Below are 18,543 nucleotides of genomic sequence, written 5' to 3'. Positions count from 1 at the left end.
GCCTGCGAACCAGCGACTCGATAGCCGGAAGTCATCCTTGCTGAGGCTGAGGCCGCCACAGCAGGTCTAGGCAGCTGTCGGCTCAAGTGGGCAGACGGGATGGCGGAGCGTGCGGCACTGGAGGAGCTGGTGAAACTTCAAGGAGAGCGCGTGCGAGGCCTCAAGCAGCAGAAAGCCAGCGCCGAGCTGGTGAGACAAGCAGCAGGGGAGAGGGCCTCGGCAAAGCCTGAGAGGATGTAAAGCCAGGATGTTCGGGACATAGGATAGGGATATTAGGGAAAGGACCAGGCTTGTAGGGAGGAGGGTGGGCTGCGTGGGGAGGCATCCGGGGTGGGTCCCGAAAGAAACAAAGCTAGGCCTGAGCAGAGAGATTCTGATGAGGAAGGAATATTGAATGAATGGCGGGGGGAAGGGAGGAGAGTGACAGATGGTTAGCCCAGCGCCTTGTTTCCCTCCACAGATCGAGGAGGAGGTGGCAAAACTGCTGAAACTGAAGGCACAGCTGGGTCCTGATGAAAGCAAACAGAAGTTTGTGCTCAAAACCCCCAAGGTAATATCATTCCTGTAGGGAGCCACTGAGAGGGTCTCTAATTCTGCCTCCCTAAATCAGGCCATTGAGGAGAATCTGAAATACTGCGGAGGAGAGGACGGTTGCTCTGGGCACTGGGCTGGACTGGACTCTACCTGAGTCATTCTGGGATGGCAAAGTAATGGCAGAAAGTAGGCCAACTGGGTGATCAGGGGAGTCAGCCTGCTGCTGCTACTCCTTCATTCGTTCAGTAAATATGTATTTACCGCTTACTATGTCTCTAGCACTGTACAAAGCACTGAATATACCATGGAGGACAATATAGCCTACCCTCACGGAGCTTACATTCTACTGAAGGAGAGAGACTTAGAACAAATAATTCCACACGTGGATTTTTTTTTTTTTGAGAGGGAGTATCCTCTATCACCCAGGCTGGAGTGCAGTGCCAGCAATCTTGTCTCACTGCAGCCTCTGCCTCTCGAGTTCAAGCGATTCTCCTGCTTCAGCCTCCCGAGTAGCTGGGACTACAGGTGCCCACACCATTCCCGGCTAATTTTTGTATTTTTAGTGGAGATGGGGTTTCATCATACTGATCAGGCTGGTCTTGACCTCCTGACCTTAAGTGATCCGCCTGCACACAATGGATAAGTAATTACATTATTGTGAAAAATGATATAAAGAAATTAACAAGGTTGCTCTGAGAAAAATAAGGGAGAACTGGGGAATCTGAGAAAGGCTAACTGAGGAAGTGATAAACTAACCGATCTAATGGATGAGTAGGAGATAGCAAGAGAAAGAGTGTGACAAAGATACGTCCACGTAGAGTATGGAACCCTGAAGCGGGAAAGAACTTTGGTGGTTTTGAGGAACTAGAGGATGATCTATATGGCTAGAACTATGTAAAGGAGAGTAGAGTGGAATGAGATTGGAGATTCTTAGCTCATCCTCCAGTTCAGTTCCACTTTCTGTAAGTTCTGTAAACAGAATTGTTTATCCCTTCATCTGGGTTCTCTTGGCACTTCATACATATTTCTGTTATTGCACCAACTTTAAGTAGTTATGTGGTTTATTTACCCTGATACTGATACTAGGTGCCTAAATAGTATAGTCAGCCCTCCATATCCCAGGGTCCCACATTCATAAATTCAACCAACCGTGGATCAAAACCATTCAGGGGGAAAGAAACAATTAAAAAAAAAATCTAAAGCCGGGTGTGGTGGCTCATGCCTGTAATCCCAGCACTTTGGGAGGCCGAGGCAGGTGGATCACGAGGTTAAGAGATCGAGACCATCCTGTCAACATGGTGAAACCCCGTCTCTACTAAAAATACAAAAAAAAATTAGCTGGGCATGGTGGCGCGTGCCTGTAATCCCAGCTACTCAGGAGGCTAAGGCAGGAGAATTGCCTGAACCCAGGAGGCGGAGGTTGCGGTGAGCCGAGATCGCGCCATTGCACTCCAGCCTGGGTAACAAGAGCGTAACTCCGTCTCAAAAAAAAAAAAAAAAATCTAGCTGAGTGTGGTGGCTCACACCTGCAATCCTACCACTTTGGAAGGCCGAGAAGGGAGGATCACTTGAGCCCAGGAGTTTGAGACCAGCTTGAGCAACGTAGCAAGACCCTACCTTTACAAAAAAAAGAAAAAGGTGTGGTTTTTTGGGGGTTTTTTTTGAGACGAAGTTTCACTCTTGTTGCTCAGGCTAGAGTGCAATGGCATGATCTTGGCTCACCATAATCTCCGCCTCCCAGGTTCAAGCGATTCTCCTGCCTTGGCCTTTCACGTAGCTGGGATTACAGGCATGCACCATCACGCCCAGCTAATTTTGTATTTTTAGTAGAGACATGGTTTCTCCATGTTGGTGAGGCTCGTCTGGAACTCCCAACCTCAGGTGATCCGCCCGCCTCAGCCTCCCAAAGTGCTGGGATTACAGGCATGAGCCACTGCGCCCAGCCAAAAAAAAAAAAACTTTTTAAATCTAATGTAGCAGTAAAAAATTTCAAATAAAAAGTACAGTATAACAACCATTTACATAGCATTTACATTGTCTAAGGTATTATAAATAAGCTAGAGACTATTTAAAGTATACAGGAGGATGTGCATATAATTTTATATCAGGGGCTTGAGCATCCATAGATTTTGGTATCCACATGGGGCCTGGAACCAATCTCCTCTGGATACGAAGGGATGACTGTATTTCATAAATGTATTTGAAATTGAATTCCAAAGGAGAGGGGAGATGGTCTGTTTTCCTTGTGTTAAGATTAATTCTTAGGGCTCCTAAATTCATTGAGCCTTTTCTTTCTACATATAACTCATTTTTGAAGGTTAAAGAGACAGTGTAAAATCCCAAAGTGGTAATGCTCAGTGATTATTCAAACTATTAGATGAAAAGCTTATTGTGGAATTTATGATGGATCAGTCTGTCCTCACCAGTGATCAGTGTCAACATCACTAAAAGAAGGACAACCAGATGTTCCTGCTAGTGTAATGCAATAAGAAGTACACAGCACCACCTATGAAGTACTCTTGCCAAGTAAATTGAACTTGAATCTAATCAGATCTTTGGACTAACTATCAATTTACAGGAAATACTAGAGATGGAGGAACATGTTAAATGACACATTAAGCATCTTGTTAGAATGTGAAAAAAAAATTTTAGGACAAATGACCCAATTTCCTCAGTTAATAAATGATTTTTTAAAAATAAAAAAAGTGAGGAGGAAACTATTGTAGATTAAATAGACATATCAACTGATTACAACGCATAGACTTCGTTTTGAAGCTGATTCAGATAAACTGACCATAAAAAGATATTATTGAAGCAACTGGAGAAAACTGACCATGGCTTAGCATTAGATAATATTAAAGAGTTGCTATTAGGTTTTTTTTTTTTTTGTTATAATAAAGATAGACTCTTTTGGATTTTTTTTTTTTTTTTTTTTGAGACAGAGTCTCACTCCATCACCAGGTGCCAGACTGGAGTGCAGTGGCGCGACCTCGGCTCACTGCAACCTCTGCCTCCTGGGTTCAAGCACTTCTTCTGCCTCAGCCTCCCAAGTAGTTGGGACTACAGGCACGTGCCACCATGCCCAGCTAATTTTTTTGTATTTTTAGTAGAGACAGGGTTTCACCATGTTGGCCAGGATGGTCTCAATCTCTTGACCTCGTGATCCACCCGCCTCAGCCTCCCAAAGTGCTGGTTGGGTTTCATTAATGTCCTTATGTGTTAGAGATTTATACTGAAGTATTTATGGATGAAATTATATGATGTCTGGGATTTATTTTAAACTAAGAAAAACATGTCAGGGTTTAAATGAAATAAGAATAGTAGATGTTAATGGTTTTTGAAGCTGGGTAATGGATAAATGGTGACCCAAAATACTATTCTCTATGTTGTGTCTTTGAAAATTTCCATACTATAGTGTTAAAATAAGATTATGCTAGAGAGTTAATATACATTTTAGTATGTTGAGACACATTTCTTGATGTAAGATTCATATTAACAATAGAAAATGCCAGGCTCGGTGGCTCACGTCTGTAATCCCAGCACTTTGGGAGGCCGAGGCGGGCGGATCACGAGGTCAAGAGATCGAGACCATCCTGGTCAACAAGGTGAAACCCCGTCTCTACTAATACAAAAAATTAGCTGGGCATGGTGGCGCGTGCCTGTAATCCCAGCTACTCAGGAGGCTGAGGCATGAGAATTGCCTGAAGCCAGGAGGCGGAGGTTGCGGTGAGTGGAGATCGGCCATTGCACTCCAGCCTGGGTAACAAGAGCGAAACTCCGTTTCAAAAGAAAAAAAAAAAAAGAAACAATAGAAAACTCAGTACTGTGGGGACAAGACTTTTTCAAGGGGTCTTCATGGTCAAAACTATTTCTATAATAATTCTGAGATGTCTTCTGCCTTTTTTGTTGTGTTACCATTTGCACTGAAGGCACAAAAGCACTGGTGAGTAGAACTGCTGGTGTCTTAGTGTAAATTAAGACAGCGGCACTAAACTGTACTAATAGCCAGTATATTCTTCACTGCCATGCACTCAAAGTGAGTAAATAAATAAATAAAATTCAGTTTTACTTAAGAATGCCATTGATAAAATAGTAAAACTTTGTTCATTTGTTTATTTTGGGGGTTTTTATTGGAGATAGAATCTCACTGTTGCTCAGGCTGGAGTACAGTGGCATGATCCCGACTCACTGCAGCCTCCACTTCCTGGGTTCAAGCAATTATTGTGCCTCAGCCTCCCTAGTATCTGGGATTACGGCGGGTAGCACCATGCCCAACTAATTTTTTTGTATTTTTACAAAAATACAAAAAACATATAAGAAACATACATGTTTCACCATGTTGCCCAGGCTGGTCTCGAACTCCTGAGCTCAGGCAATCCACCCACCTCAGCGTCCCAAAGTGCTAGGATTACAGGCATGAGCCACCATGCCTGGCCGAAAACTTATTAATTTTGTTGAATCTTGACCCTTGAGTACCCTCAATTTTTAAATATTTGCTATGACAAAATGAGAAATACATATAAAGCACTTCTGCACTCCAAGGTAGGGAAAATGCTTATGTCATTTTTCAAATTGCAAGCTGATCTAGCTACTTTTTTCATAGAACATCTTTTCTTATTTGAATTAACAACTGAAAGACAAATGGTTTTTAAAACTTGAATATTTGACAGACATTTTTACAACAATGAACAAAGTGAGCCTTGTCACCTCAAGGAAAACATCTGCCAGTATCTGTTGGCAGTGATAAAATTCAAGTATTCAGGTGAAAGTCAGAATTTTAGAAAACTTGGGCTGGCGCAGTGGCTCGCACCTGTAATCCCAGCACTTTGGGAGGCCGAGGTGGGCGGATCACAAGGTCTAGAGATCAAGACCATCTTGGCCAACATGGTGAAACCCTGTCTCTACTAAAATACAAAAAATTGGCTGGGCACGGTGGTGAGCCCCTGTGGTCCCAACTACTCAGGAGTCTGAGGCAGGGGAATCACTTGAACCCAGGCGGCAGAGGTTGCAGTGAGCCAAGAGCATGCCACTGTACTCCAGTTTGGCGACAGAGCAAGACTCCATCTCAAAAAAAAAAAAAAAAAAAAAAAAACTCTTCCTTTTACAACTACATATTTGTGTAAGCTTAGGTTTTCTTCATATACTTCAACCAGCATAACATATCACGATAGATTAAATGCAAAAATCACATGAGAATCCTGCTGTCTTCTATTCAGCCAGACATTAAAGATTTGCAAAAACATTAATCAGTGCCTCTCTTCTCACAAATTGTTTGGAAAACAGTTACCTTTTTATTTTATTTTATTTATTTATTTATTTTTTGAGACAGAGTTTCCCTCTTTTGCCCAGGCTGGAGTGCAGTGGTACGATCTCAGCTCACTGCAACCTCCGCCTACCGGGTTCAAGCAATTCTCCTGCCTTAGCCTCCCAAGTGGCTGGGATTACAGGCACATACCACGACACCTGGCTAATTTTTGTATTTTTAGTAGAGACAGGATTTTGCCATGTTGGCCAGGCTGGTCTTGAACTCCTGACCTTAGGTGATCCATCCACCTCGGCCTCCCAAAGTGCTAGGATTACAGGTGTGAGCCACCATGCTCAGTCAACAGTTACCTTTTTCTAAAATGTTATTTGTGTTAACATGTAATAGACACATTATTTGTTTTTTGTTTGTTTGTTTGTTTAAAGACGGGGTTTCACCATGATGGCCAGGCTGGTTTTGAACTCCTGACCTCAGGTGATCCACCCGCCTCAGCCTCCCAAAGTGCTAGGATTACAGGCGTGAGCCACCGCGCCCGGCTAGACACATTATTTGTTAAATGAACAAATATTTTTAAATTTTGGCAGTTCTAATTCTAATACAGTAAATATTGATAAGTATAATCCACTTTGAGGTCTTTAATACATAGTAAGAAGAATGTAAAGAGATCTTGAAACCAAAGACTTTGGAGTAGGGTATAAAAGCCCAGATTGGAAGCTCTGACCTGGAAGGAGAACACAGTTCTAGTCCTGACTGCCACAAACATGCTGAATAACCTTAAGTAATGACTTTATTTCTCAACACCCTGTACTTCATCTATAAAATTTATCTGCCTAGCCTATGTCATACGCTTGTTATCAGAAACAAATTAGAGAACAAACAGTTTTAACTATGAAAGTGCAACAACTCCATCTCGACTCACTGCAACCTCTGCCTCCCAGGTTCAAATGATTCTCCCTGCCTTTAGCCTCCTGAGTAGCTGGGATTACAGGCACCTTTTGTTTGTTTTTATGAGACAGAGTCTCACTCTGTCGCCTGGGCTGAAGTGCAATGGCACAATCTTAGCTCATTGCAACCTCCGCCTCCCAGGTTCAAGGATTCTCATGCATCAGCTTCCCGAATAACTGGGACTACGAGGAGTGTGCTACCCCACCCGGGTAACTTCTGTATTTTTAGTAGAGACGGGGTTTCACCATGTGGGCCAGGCTGGTCTCGAACCCCTGACCTCAGGCAATCCATCCACCTTGGCCTCCCAAAGTGCTGGGATTACAGGCGTGAGCCACTGTACCCGGCCTCAGGTGGGTGTTTGTTATTAGGCCAGGAAATGTTCTGTTATCCCAGAGTTTTTAGAAAAAACGGCTTAAAGAAAAAAGTTCTAAGAATTTTAGAAAATAGACTCAAGCTTAAAAGGGAATAGTTTGGAAAGCAGATAGCAAATGGGTATGGGAATTAATAGGGAATTATTTGTATTTGTTTTAAAACTCAGTGGCCTGTAGGAAAATCTGTTTAGAGCAGGATTTGCTTTTTCATTATTGAGGTCATCCTTTTATATTTCCAAAATATATTGCTCTTGGTTTTCAAACCTCATTTCTGGTTCTCTTACTGATTTCAACTCCAAGGGCACAAGAGACTACAGTCCCCGGCAGATGGCAGTTCGCGAGAAGGTGTTTGATGTAATCATCCGTTGCTTCAAGCGCCATGGTGCAGAAGTCATTGATACACCTGTATTTGAACTAAAGGTGAGGAATGGGCAAGAAGAAACTACATGGTAGATGAGTGGGCATTTGAATAACAAAGAAGACAACAATAGAGTAAGGGCCCAAAGGACCCACTCCTGTTGTGGACACAGACCAGTCTTTTCTCCAATAAGAAGAGGGACAAGACTGGCTTGAAGGGAGAGGCCCTGTCTTTTGTTATCTTGGGAGTGGTAGTTGTTCTAGCTCCTATCTACATTGTATTGGATGGTCTGTATTTGGGATGTTTTCTGTATTCATGTAAACCATACATATATAAATATGCAACCACTCTCCTATTGATGGACTCTGAGGTTGTTACTAGTTCTTTGCTATTAAAAACCAGATTGCAACTGGGCAGCCTGTAGTTCCAGCTTCTCAGGAGGTTGAAGCAGAAAGATCACTGGATCCCAGGAGTTCACGGCTGTAGTGTACTATGATGGTACCTGTGAATAGCCACCATACTCCAGTCTGGGCAACATAGCAAAACTCTTGTCTCTAAAACAAACAAACCAATCCAGATTGCATTACTACCTGCTTCAAACCCAGTGGTTCCCGTCTCTAAAACAAACAAACCAACCCAGATTGCATTACTACCTGCTTCAAACCCAGTAGTACCCACTGCACTTATAGTACAACCAAAACTCTTTTTTTTTTTCTTTTTCTTTTTTCTTTTTTTTTTTTTTTTTTTGAGACGGAGTTCTCTCTTGTTACCCAGGCTGGAGTGCAATGGCGCGATCTCGGCTCACCGCAACCTCTGTCTCCTGGGTTCAGGCAATTCTCCTGCCTCAGCCTCCCGAGTAGCTGGAATTACAGGCACGCGCCACCATGCCCAGCTAATTTTTTGTATTTTTAGTAGAGAAGGGGTTTCACCATGTTGACCAGGATGGTCTCGATCTCTTTACCTCGTGATCCACCCGCCTCGGCCTCCCAAAGTACTGGGATTACAGGCGTGAACCACCGCGCCCGGCCACAACCAAAACTCTTTACTCAGGTTTACAGAGCCCTAGGTGATATGGCCATTACCTTTCCTACCTCATCTCATGCTATTTTTTTGTTGGGGGGAAACTCCGCAAGAGCCAAGGCAAGAGTCTGAAGCCTCAGTTTGTTCTCATATAAACATAGAATTAGAAATGAATTAGAGATATAGTTATATCGTTATTCCTATATATATAATCATAATCACATAGCTATTCATATATAATCATAAATATATACATCTATATAATCATATAATCTTTAATCTTACTAATAAGTCTCAGGTCAAGAAGCATGGGACTGAAGTGGCATTGGAAAAGAGGTGACCCTAAGGCAAGATGCTCTAAGTCCTCTGTCACACCCGCATAAGGGCTGCTGGAGGACACCTTGGCTGTGTGACAGTGTCAGTGCTGTGAAAGTGCCCGCTGTTTAGCCAGCTAGGGAAGGAGACGTCCAAGATGGCTGAGATGTCTTCTTCCTCGATGGAATGAGGAGAAAACTCCGCTCTTCCAAGCTCTTGTGGTAGGCCTGATGGCTGTCAGGGAGGCCCACAGACATCCGGGGACTTAATTGTCTCTTTGTGGTGCTGTGCTTCAGCGGTCACATTCCATGTCTACTTTCAAGTTCTGCTTCTGCACCTGGTTCCTCTTTTTATTAGAAGATAAGAATGAGTAATAGTGACATAAATCCTAGTGACCTTGTTATTTCTTGACAAGCATGAAAAAAGTGCCGACACCTTATGTTTCTCCTTGCCTCAGCTTCTTCAAAGTCTTGGTCCCCTGTCTCCAAGACACGTGATTTACCTGACCCTATCACTTACCACCATTACTTCATCCTACCTACCCTTCCCCCTGCTTTGTACTCAATAAAAGTCAGAGTGTCCAGGCACTTGGGGCCACTGCTGGACTCCGAGCTTTGGTTGACAGTGGACACCTGGGCCCAAACTCTGTTTTCTCTTTCTTGGTGTCTTGTGTCTTTTAGTTTCCCAGTTTCTCATCTCCACACCAGCAGAGATGGACTCATGGGACCCTATAATTTTTCCTCTTGCCAACTATGCTACTCTGGTCTTCTTCCTATTCTTGGAACATACTCAATGTGTTTGTACCTCCGGGCCTTTGTTCTTGCTCTTCCCTTTTCCTGAACTCCCTCCCTTTCCTTAGCTCTTTGCATGATTTATTTCAGATTATACTAGAGACTGCAGATTTTAATTCATTTTTTCAAAAAAAATAAGTAAAAATAGAGACAGATGTCTTGCTGTGTTGCCCAGGCTGCTTGCAAACCCCTGGCCTCAAGTGGTCCTCCTACTTCAGGTGCCCAAAGTGCTGCCATTATAGGCATGAGCCACCACATCCAGCCAGCCAGATTTTAATTTCAGAGCTCAGCTAACATGCCACTATTCAAGTAATCTTCTCCAACTAACTTCTTTATAGTAGGTCTTTTCTATCACAATAAGCTGGTTTATTGCCTTTAGGCTATAAAACGATCTGAAATTATCTGTTGTTTCCTTCATCAATGTAGTAGTACCTGTCTCTTTTTATTGATATTTAATTGTACATTTTTTTTTTTTTTACCTACTGTATTAGATTGCTAGGGCTACCATAACAAAGTACCACAAACTGGGTAGCCTAAACCACAGAAATTTATTTTCTCACAGTTCCAGAGGGTGGAAGTTGACATAACATGTTGGCAGGCCTAGTTCCTTCTGAGAGCCATAAGGGAAGGATCTATTCCAGGCCTCTTTCCATGGCTGTAGATGGCCATCGTCTCCCTTTGTCTTTTTTTTTTTTCTTTTTTTGAGACAGTGTCTCACTCTGTTGCCTGCAGTGGCACAATCTCATCTCACTGCAGCCTCCACCTCCCAGGTTCAAATAATTCTCCTGCCTCAGCCTCCTAAGCAGCTGGGATTACAGGCATGCACCACCAAGCCTGGCTAATTTTTGTGTTTATTTGTTTATTTATTTTTGAGACGGAGTTTCACTCTTGTTGCCCAGGCTGGAGTGCAGTGGCGTGATCTCGGCTCACCACAACCTCCACCTCCCACGTTGAAGTGATTTTTCTGCCTCAGCTTCCTGAGTAGCTGTGATTATAGGCATGCACTTCCATGCCCGGCCTTTTTTTTTTTTTTTTTTTTTTTGTATTTTTAGTAGAGACAGAGTTTCTGCATGTTGGTCAGGCTGGTCTCAAACTCCAACCTCAGGTGATCCACCTGCCTCAGGCTCCCAAAGTGCTGGGATTACAGGTGTGAGCCACCACACCCGGCCCAATTTTTCTATTTTCAGTAGAGACAGGGTTTCCCCACGTTAGCTGGGCTGGTCTTGAACTCCTGGCCTCAAGTGATCTGCCCACCTCAGCCTCCCAAAGTGCTGGGATTACAGGCATAAGCCACTGTACCCAGTCTCCCTTTGTCTTTACATCATCTTCCCTCTGTTCCTGTCTAAATTTTCTCTTCTGTCCCTGTCTAAATTTTCTCTTCTTACAACAACAGATTGGATTAAAGTCCAACTTGGAGACCTCATATTAGCTTAATGATCTGTTTAAAGACCCTATCACAAATGTAGTCATGTTCAGAGGTTACTGGGAGTTAGGACTTAAACAAATGAATTGGGGAAGAGTGGGGCCAGGGGGACACAATTCAGCCTATAACATTAGTGTGTGACTGTTTCTTATACTATACACTGGAAAGTTTCAGGTTTTTTAATCTTTGCCAATCTGATAAATGAAATATGCTATTACCTGTTATAGACATCACAGGGCAAGGACTGTATAATGCCCTTAAGACATTACTCAGTTTTTACTCTTGGTATTATTTGAATCAGGCATCATAAAAACATGTTTGTTGGTCTCCTAGTAGTTTACCCACTCCTATTAGTTTATCATCAAGAAAAATATTTTTAAAAAGAAAGAGCTGGCCGGGCATAGTGGCTCATGCCTGTAATCCAAGCACTTTGGAGGCCAAGGTGGGCGGATCACCTGAGGTCGAGAGTTCAAGACCAGCCTGACCAACATTGTGAAACCCCGTCTTAAAAAAAAAAAGAAAGAAAGAAAGAGCTATATACCTAAATATCAGATATTGAAATGTTATGGGGAAGTTTTTTCTTTTTTTTTTTAAGACAGAGTTTCGGTCTTGCCACCCAGGCTGGAGTACAGTGGTGCGATCTCTGCTCACTGCAACCTCTACCTCCCAGGTTCAAGCAATTCTTCAGCCTAAGCCTCTGAATAGCTGGGATTACAGATGTCTACCACCTCACTCAGCTAGTTTTTGTATTTTTAGTAGAGATGGGGTTTCACCATGTCACCCAGGCTGGTTACAAAATCCTGACCTCAGGTGATCCATTCACCTTGCCCTTCCAAAGTGCTGGGATTACAGGCGTGAGACCCCATGCCTAGCCTATAAAATTTTTTTTAGTTAGAATAACCTAAACATCTAACAGTATAACATTAGGGAGGAAGTAAGTACAGAGCTTCTTGTAACTGAATTTATGTATCTTTTAAAAATACTTCAGGCTAGGCACAGTGGCTCACAACTGTAATCCCAACACTTTGGGAGGCTGAGGCGGGCGGATCATGAGGTCAAGAGATAGAGACCATCCTGGCCAACATAGTGAAACCCCATCTATATTAAAAATACAAAAATTAGCTGGGTGTGATAGCATGCACCTCTAGTCCCAGCTACTTGGGAAGCTGAAGCAGGTGAATTGATTGAACCCAGGAGACGAAGGTTGCAGTGAGCCGAGATCACTCCAGTCTGGCAACAGAATGAGACTCCATCTCAAAAAAAAAAAACTTCAAGCTGAGAAGTTGAGTTTGAAGAAAGAAAGTTTTTTAAGAGAAAAAAATGTAAAAAAAAAAAAACCAGCTCTGTTACAAAATCAAAATAGAAAAAAAACAAAATTAGTGTTTCCTTTTAATGATAACTACATCAAAAACCTAAGAATTGGGATAAAGAGCAGAGGGAAATGTAGACAAGTTGGAATCAGTCATTTTTATTTTCAGAACTTCCGTTTAAATTGTTATATTTATTATTATGACCACATTTACTTGTGTTTTCTCCAGGAAACACTGACGGGAAAGTATGGGGAAGACTCCAAGCTTATCTATGACCTGAAAGACCAGGGCGGAGAGCTGCTGTCCCTTCGCTATGACCTTACTGTATCTTTCCAAACTTGAGCTCTTGAGACTTTGGGTGGATTGGCACTCACTGGGCTCAGGTTTAAGAATAGGCAGACACAGGTAGGATCAAATACAAAGCCTTTGGCAATTAGGGGAATTATTTCTCTAAACCAGGAGTGGGACTTTGGCTAAACAGAGCATACGCACCCTTAGAAATCCTCTGAATCCTGAGTGAGACATCAGCTTGATGTCAGGGCCCAGTTCCAACTCTACAGTCATCCCCTGGCTCCAGAATACCTCTGCCCTGCCCTGCCAGTGGAAAAAATTCTCCTTAATGGACCAGCAACACATTTCCTTTGTCTCCAAGCTACGCAGAGAATTATCTGCTTAGAAATCCCATATGGGGGCCTTTATCTGGTCTGTTGCCAACCTGCCTAGCCCCTTGCCCTGCTCAAAAAAGTCCAGTTAACCCTACCAAAGAGAAAGATGCCTTAATCTTTTTTGAGCCTTCAGCTGCCCCATGTGGTAGCAGAGTTGATTCTTTCTGATGTTCATTAGTGCTGTTAATCTTATGGGTGGCAGTTTTACCCATACAGGGAGGGGTTAAACCTCACCTTCTGTTGGTGATGATAATCAACTTCCAGACATTGATAGGAGGGGCTTTCTCCTTAACTCTTTATCATCAGGTTCCTTTTGCTCGGTATTTGGCAATGAATAAACTGAACAATATTAAACGCTACCACATAGCAAAGGTATATCGGCGGGATAACCCAGCCATGACACGAGGCCGATACCGGGAATTCTACCAGTGTGTGAGTGTTGGGAAACCGTAGCAAGGATGGGTTACTTGGGGCTCTCTCAAGCCAGCAGAATCTATTGAGTACTCCTGGTGTCCTGAGCAAACTGGATGACCAGATAATGCTCTTAGATTTCTATGGTGTTTTCATGCAGATTTCACAATGTCTCTGTGGGGTGGGGAGGGGAGGAGAATAAAGTATCTCCATTTTACATATGAGTAAACTTGATACCCAGTAGATGAAGAGATCAGAGGGATAAGAAAGGCAAAGTCAGGACTAGAACCCTTGGTCCAGTCCTCTTTATTTTAAACCACAGTGATAGGATCACAGCAGAAGATAAGGAAATTAGCTTTGATATATCAAATCATCCAGACTGATGCCAAGGCTTCTGGATGAATAGGGAAAATGGCTAAGCAATAAAGTCATATAATTACCCCATCCAGTAGGAGGAGTTAAGAAGAAAATGGTGAAGTAGAAAATGAAGGAATAACCCAGTAGATGGAAAGGAAACCAAAACTAGTGAGAAGCCCAAGGATGCTGGGGTTTACCTCTAGGCTGATGATCAGAAAATGAAAGAGAAAGTCTATGCTTGAGTGCAACTAGGCCTTCCTAGAAAGCAGAGCTCCCACAGTCCCCCACTTCAGAAAGGTGAATCCCTGAAGACCGCTGGCTACCCCTCTCCCTGTAGGATTTTGACATTGCTGGAAACTTTGATCCCATGATCCCTGATGCAGAGTGCCTGAAGATCATGTGCGAGATACTGAGTTCACTTCAGATAGGCGACTTCCTGGTCAAGGTCAGAGATGACAAGGATGGGAGGGCAAAGTTGGGCCTGGCCTCTCACAAGAGAAAAATCCTTGTGCAGAGGGACCAGTAGCCCAAGTGACCATGACTATTGCCGGTCATGTAAGAAAAGAGATTCCCCCCTCACTATGTGTTGGTTCCCTGTAGGTAAATGATCGGCGCATCCTAGATGGGATGTTTGCCATCTGTGGTGTTCCTGACAGCAAGTTCCGTACCATCTGCTCCTCAGTAGACAAGCTGGACAAGGTAACAACCCAAGTACATGACTTCTTTTTTCAGATCCCACCCTGCCTTGGGAAATGGAAAACAAGATTGAGAGAGAGGTGCATGACTATACCCACCAGAGGAAGGTTAGCCCCAAGATGTAGGCTGATGGGCAGCTACTGCTCCAAGACTGTTTCCTGAGGACAGTATGTACTTGCTGTATGGTGCAGAAGCTGCCCAGGGTCCCTGACTGATGTCTGTCTGCCTAGATGTCCTGGGAAGAAGTGAAGAATGAGATGGTAGGAGAGAAGGGACTTGCACCCGAGGTGGCTGACCGCATTGGGGACTATGTCCAGCAGCATGGTGAGGAACAGAACCAAGCTTCCCTAGCAGCCATCCCACTGCCCTCAGTCCTAAAGTTGAAACTCTTCTGTGTATGTAGGGGAGCGAGTGTGTGTGTGTATGTGTATGTATGTACACACACATGCACAGGCAACTGGAGTTCAGGCAAGAAAGTCAACCCCCCCCTTACCTTTTTTGTTTTCTTGTCAGCCTCACTCACAAGTCTCTCTCCCCAGGTGGGGTATCCCTGGTGGAACAGCTGCTCCAGGATCCTAAACTATCCCAAAACAAGCAGGCCTTGGAGGGCCTGAGAGACCTGAAGCTGCTCTTTGAGTACCTGGCCCTATTTGGCATTGATGACAAAGTGAGTCAATTTGGAGATGGGATCCCTTCTGAGCTCTGGGGCTTCAGGTCCCTGATCTTAATCTGGCGCTGACCATGTTCTTATCTCCACAGATCTCCTTTGACCTGAGCCTTGCTCGAGGGCTGGATTACTACACTGGAGTGATCTATGAGGCAGTGCTGCTACAGACCCCAGCCCAGGCAGGGGAAGAGCCCCTGGGTGTTGGCAGTGTGGCTGCTGGAGGGCGCTATGATGGGCTAGTGGGCATGTTTGACCCCAAAGGACGCAAGGTGCCATGTGTGGGACTCAGCATTGGGGTGGAGCGGATTTTCTCCATCGTGGAACAGAGACTGGAGGTAGGTCCTTGGGGGTGGGTAGAAGACAGTCTGAGCAGTGGTGGCACCCAAGCTATCTGATCTCCAAGGGAGCAAGTGGTGCTGCTTTGGGCAGGGAGCATCTCACAGAAATGGAGAAAAGATTATTGCTCTTTTTCACAGATTCCCACCCCATTATAGGCCAGTTTTATGGATCTTTAATCCACAGTATTTCTCCACTAAGTCCTCTGCCCTAGATCCCTACTTCCTTCAGGGCTGTCACAAACTTGGGCTGGTGTATCCAAGACCTAGATCGTCCTCATGATACAGAATACTTAACATTTTACTGCCTCATGCCAGGCACTGTGCTTGGTGCTTTTCATGCATTATCAAAATACAGTTCTTACCACAGCCCTCTGAGAGTAGCTAACTTTATTAATTGCATTTTCCAGATGAGAAAACTGAAGCATTATAGATCAAACAATTTGCTTAAGGCCTGAAACTTGTAAGTGATAGTCAGAATTTGAATCCAGGCAGTCTGACTCCAAAGTCTTGCCACTAACTACACCATAATATTGTCTCTAAATGGGAAGCATGCGCCTGAGGCCCTGGTATCCCTCAGATGGCTACCTTGACTGTCTAGCACCTGGAATAACACCAAGGAAGCCTTTTGTGGCCCCAAGCCCCACTTGGTTGCTGCTGATCTTAAGTGGCTGGTTGCATTTCATCCTCTGGGAAATGCTCTGGCAACCTCCCCACAGTCCTTTGACTTTTCTCTAGGGTGGAAACTACCCCTGTTTCCCAGTTGAGATCATTCTTCCAGTAGGCATCTTATGTTGTATAAACTATGAAAATAGTTGTCCCAAAAAAGACAAGGGGCAGCAGCAGCAGCAGCATTCTCCTTTCCCCTCACCCATACCCACCCCCACCTCAGTCCTGTAACTGAAGTGTGAGAGGCATAGTGTCATAAATGGGTAGATAGTAAGTAGGGACTAGAACTGCCCAGGGTCATCTAATTACCTGGGGTAGGCTCATAGTAGCACTTCTGTGTGAATGCTTTGGTGGACCCTTAAGGTACTGCATGGACCAGCTGGGCAACATGGAGACCCTGTCTCTACAGATTAAAAAAAAGAAAAAAAATTTTTTTTTTTTAATTAGCTGAGCATGGTGGTGTGTGCCTGTATTTGGGAGGCTAAGGTGGGAGGATCACTTGAGCTTGGGAGGTCAGAGCTGCAGTGATCATGCCACGGCACTCCAGCCTGGGCGACAGAGACCCTGTCTCAAAAAAATAAAATAAAGAGTTGGAGGGGCATGGGGCTGGTTGCTGTGACTGACACCTGTAATCCCAGCACTTTGGGAGGCCAAGGTGGGTGGATCACAAGGTCAAGAGATCAAGACCTCTCTGGCCAACCTGGTGAAACCCCATCTCTACTGAAAATACAATACTTAGCTGGGCGTGATGGTGAGCACTTGTAGTCCCAGCTACTTGGGAGGCTGAGGCAGGAGAATCGCTTGAACCCAGGAGGCTGAGGTTGCAGTGAGCCAAGATCGCACCACTGCACTCCAGTCTGGTGACAGAGCAAGACTTCGTCTCAAAAAAAAAAAAAAAAAAGAAAGCAAGTTACCTTTACCCTTGCCCTAGGTTATTTATTCTGATACGTCCTACGTACAAGTCAGTCAGTTCAGTCCTCATATCTTCTAAAAGCTACCTTATGCCCAAATGCTAGATCAGAAGACAGGGCCCCTGTCCTGGTAGAGCTGAGTTGGGCCTGGTCTCAAAATCCTGACTAGAGCCTGCTTTGTTTGCTCCTTGAAGGGGTTAGCCCAGCTCTCTGACTCTTATCTGCCCCTTCTGCAGGTTTTGGAGGAGAAGGTGCGGACCACAGAGACACAGGTGCTTGTGGCATCTGCACAGAAGAAGCTGCTAGAAGAGAGACTAAAGCTTGTCTCAGAACTGTGGGATGCTGGGATCAAGGTATGGGAGGCAAGCCCCAGGGTGGCAGCAAACATGGGTGTGCTGGGCACAAACTGAATAAAAGCGCACCCATAATGGATCCTGCCATAACTTCTTGAGGTGGAGCTAAGAACAAGGTGCCAGGTTGGACACCCAGGAGGGTGTCCCTGAGGACAGCAGAAGCCAGTCTTCCTCTTCTGCTCTTGTTTCCTGCAGGCTGAGCTGCTGTACAAGAAGAACCCAAAACTACTGAACCAGTTACAGTACTGTGAGGAGGCAGGCATCCCACTGGTGGCTATCATCGGCGAGCAGGAACTCAAGGATGGGGTCATCAAGCTCCGTTCAGTGACTAGCAGGGAAGAGGTGAGGGAGGCAGACAGGAAGGCTAAGGGACAGAGAATGTATGCCATTTTGGCAGGCCCATGTCCATTCAAGACCTGAGCAAAAGCATGGCATTCATATTATTACCAACTCATAAAGGGCTTGAGAGTTTAACCTGTTACTGTGGTCTTAGCAGGGTGAGATCTCCATCCCTGCTACACCCTATGTCTTCTTGGCGCCCCCAGGAGGTACACTCTAGCCTGAGGTTAATTAGGTTCCTGCTCCCAGCTGAGACAACCCTGATGCCTAGAGGGTTAGAGGAAACTGTTGGTTCTTAGGGAGCAGGGGAATGGAAAATGCTTATACTACCTTCTTTTCCCATCCTGGCTAGGTGGACGTCCGAAGAGGAGACCTTGTGGAGGAAATCAAAAGGAGAACAGGCCAGCCCCTCTGCATCTGCTGAACTGAGCAAACTATCAGAGGAAAGGAAGTGGGACTGGCACTATTTGAGGCTAAGACAAACTGCATATGTACTTCAGCTGCTTTGCTCTTTTCCATTTCAGCAAGACCTGAAGAGTGGTCAGAACAGAGACTTTAATATTTATGATGGTTATTTTATTGATTACTGGCAAAAATGGTCAGGTACTACACCTTTTTCATACAAAGCCCTGGAGCTTAATCCAGTCTGTGTTCTTGGGCTACAAGGACCCAGCCTGAGATGGTTTCATCTGCAGAGCCCCACACCAGATGAAGCAGATGCCTCCCTACAACCAGTCGCCAAAGGTCCAATAAAATGCCTCATGCCTCAACCATGGAGCCTGCTTGTGTCACTGATGCCTAGCTCCGCCT

General features: G+C 44.5%; 1 protein-coding gene across 2 annotated transcripts; it reads left to right on the top strand.

The window, feature by feature from the left end:
- Positions 1-13: 13 nt before the first annotated feature.
- HARS1 (histidyl-tRNA synthetase 1) lies at positions 14-18,503 on the top strand. 2 transcript variants are annotated; one of them, XM_012467974.3, is made up of 13 exons: positions 14-189; positions 461-550; positions 7,414-7,533; positions 12,559-12,654; positions 13,302-13,427; positions 14,101-14,208; positions 14,364-14,462; positions 14,690-14,783; positions 14,999-15,126; positions 15,219-15,461; positions 17,278-17,394; positions 17,590-17,736; positions 18,086-18,503. In XM_012467974.3, the coding sequence occupies exons 1-13, from the start codon at positions 100-102 to the stop codon at positions 18,155-18,157; spliced, it is 1,530 nt and encodes a 509-aa protein (XP_012323397.1). In that variant the 5' UTR covers positions 14-99; the 3' UTR covers positions 18,158-18,503. The 2 variants fall into 2 exon arrangements, with proteins under 2 accessions (XP_012323397.1, XP_064222471.1); XM_064366401.1 differs by lacking the exon at positions 14,101-14,208 and having other exon boundaries at positions 18,086-18,248.
- Positions 18,504-18,543: the final 40 nt, after the last annotated feature.

Source organism: Aotus nancymaae, unplaced genomic scaffold, assembly GCF_030222135.1.
Source record: "Aotus nancymaae isolate 86718 unplaced genomic scaffold, 86718_ANA_hifiasm-v0.15.2.pri h1tg000064l_1, whole genome shotgun sequence".
NCBI lineage: Eukaryota > Metazoa > Chordata > Mammalia > Primates > Aotidae > Aotus > Aotus nancymaae.
This window is presented reverse-complemented; position numbering and strand designations above follow the sequence as displayed.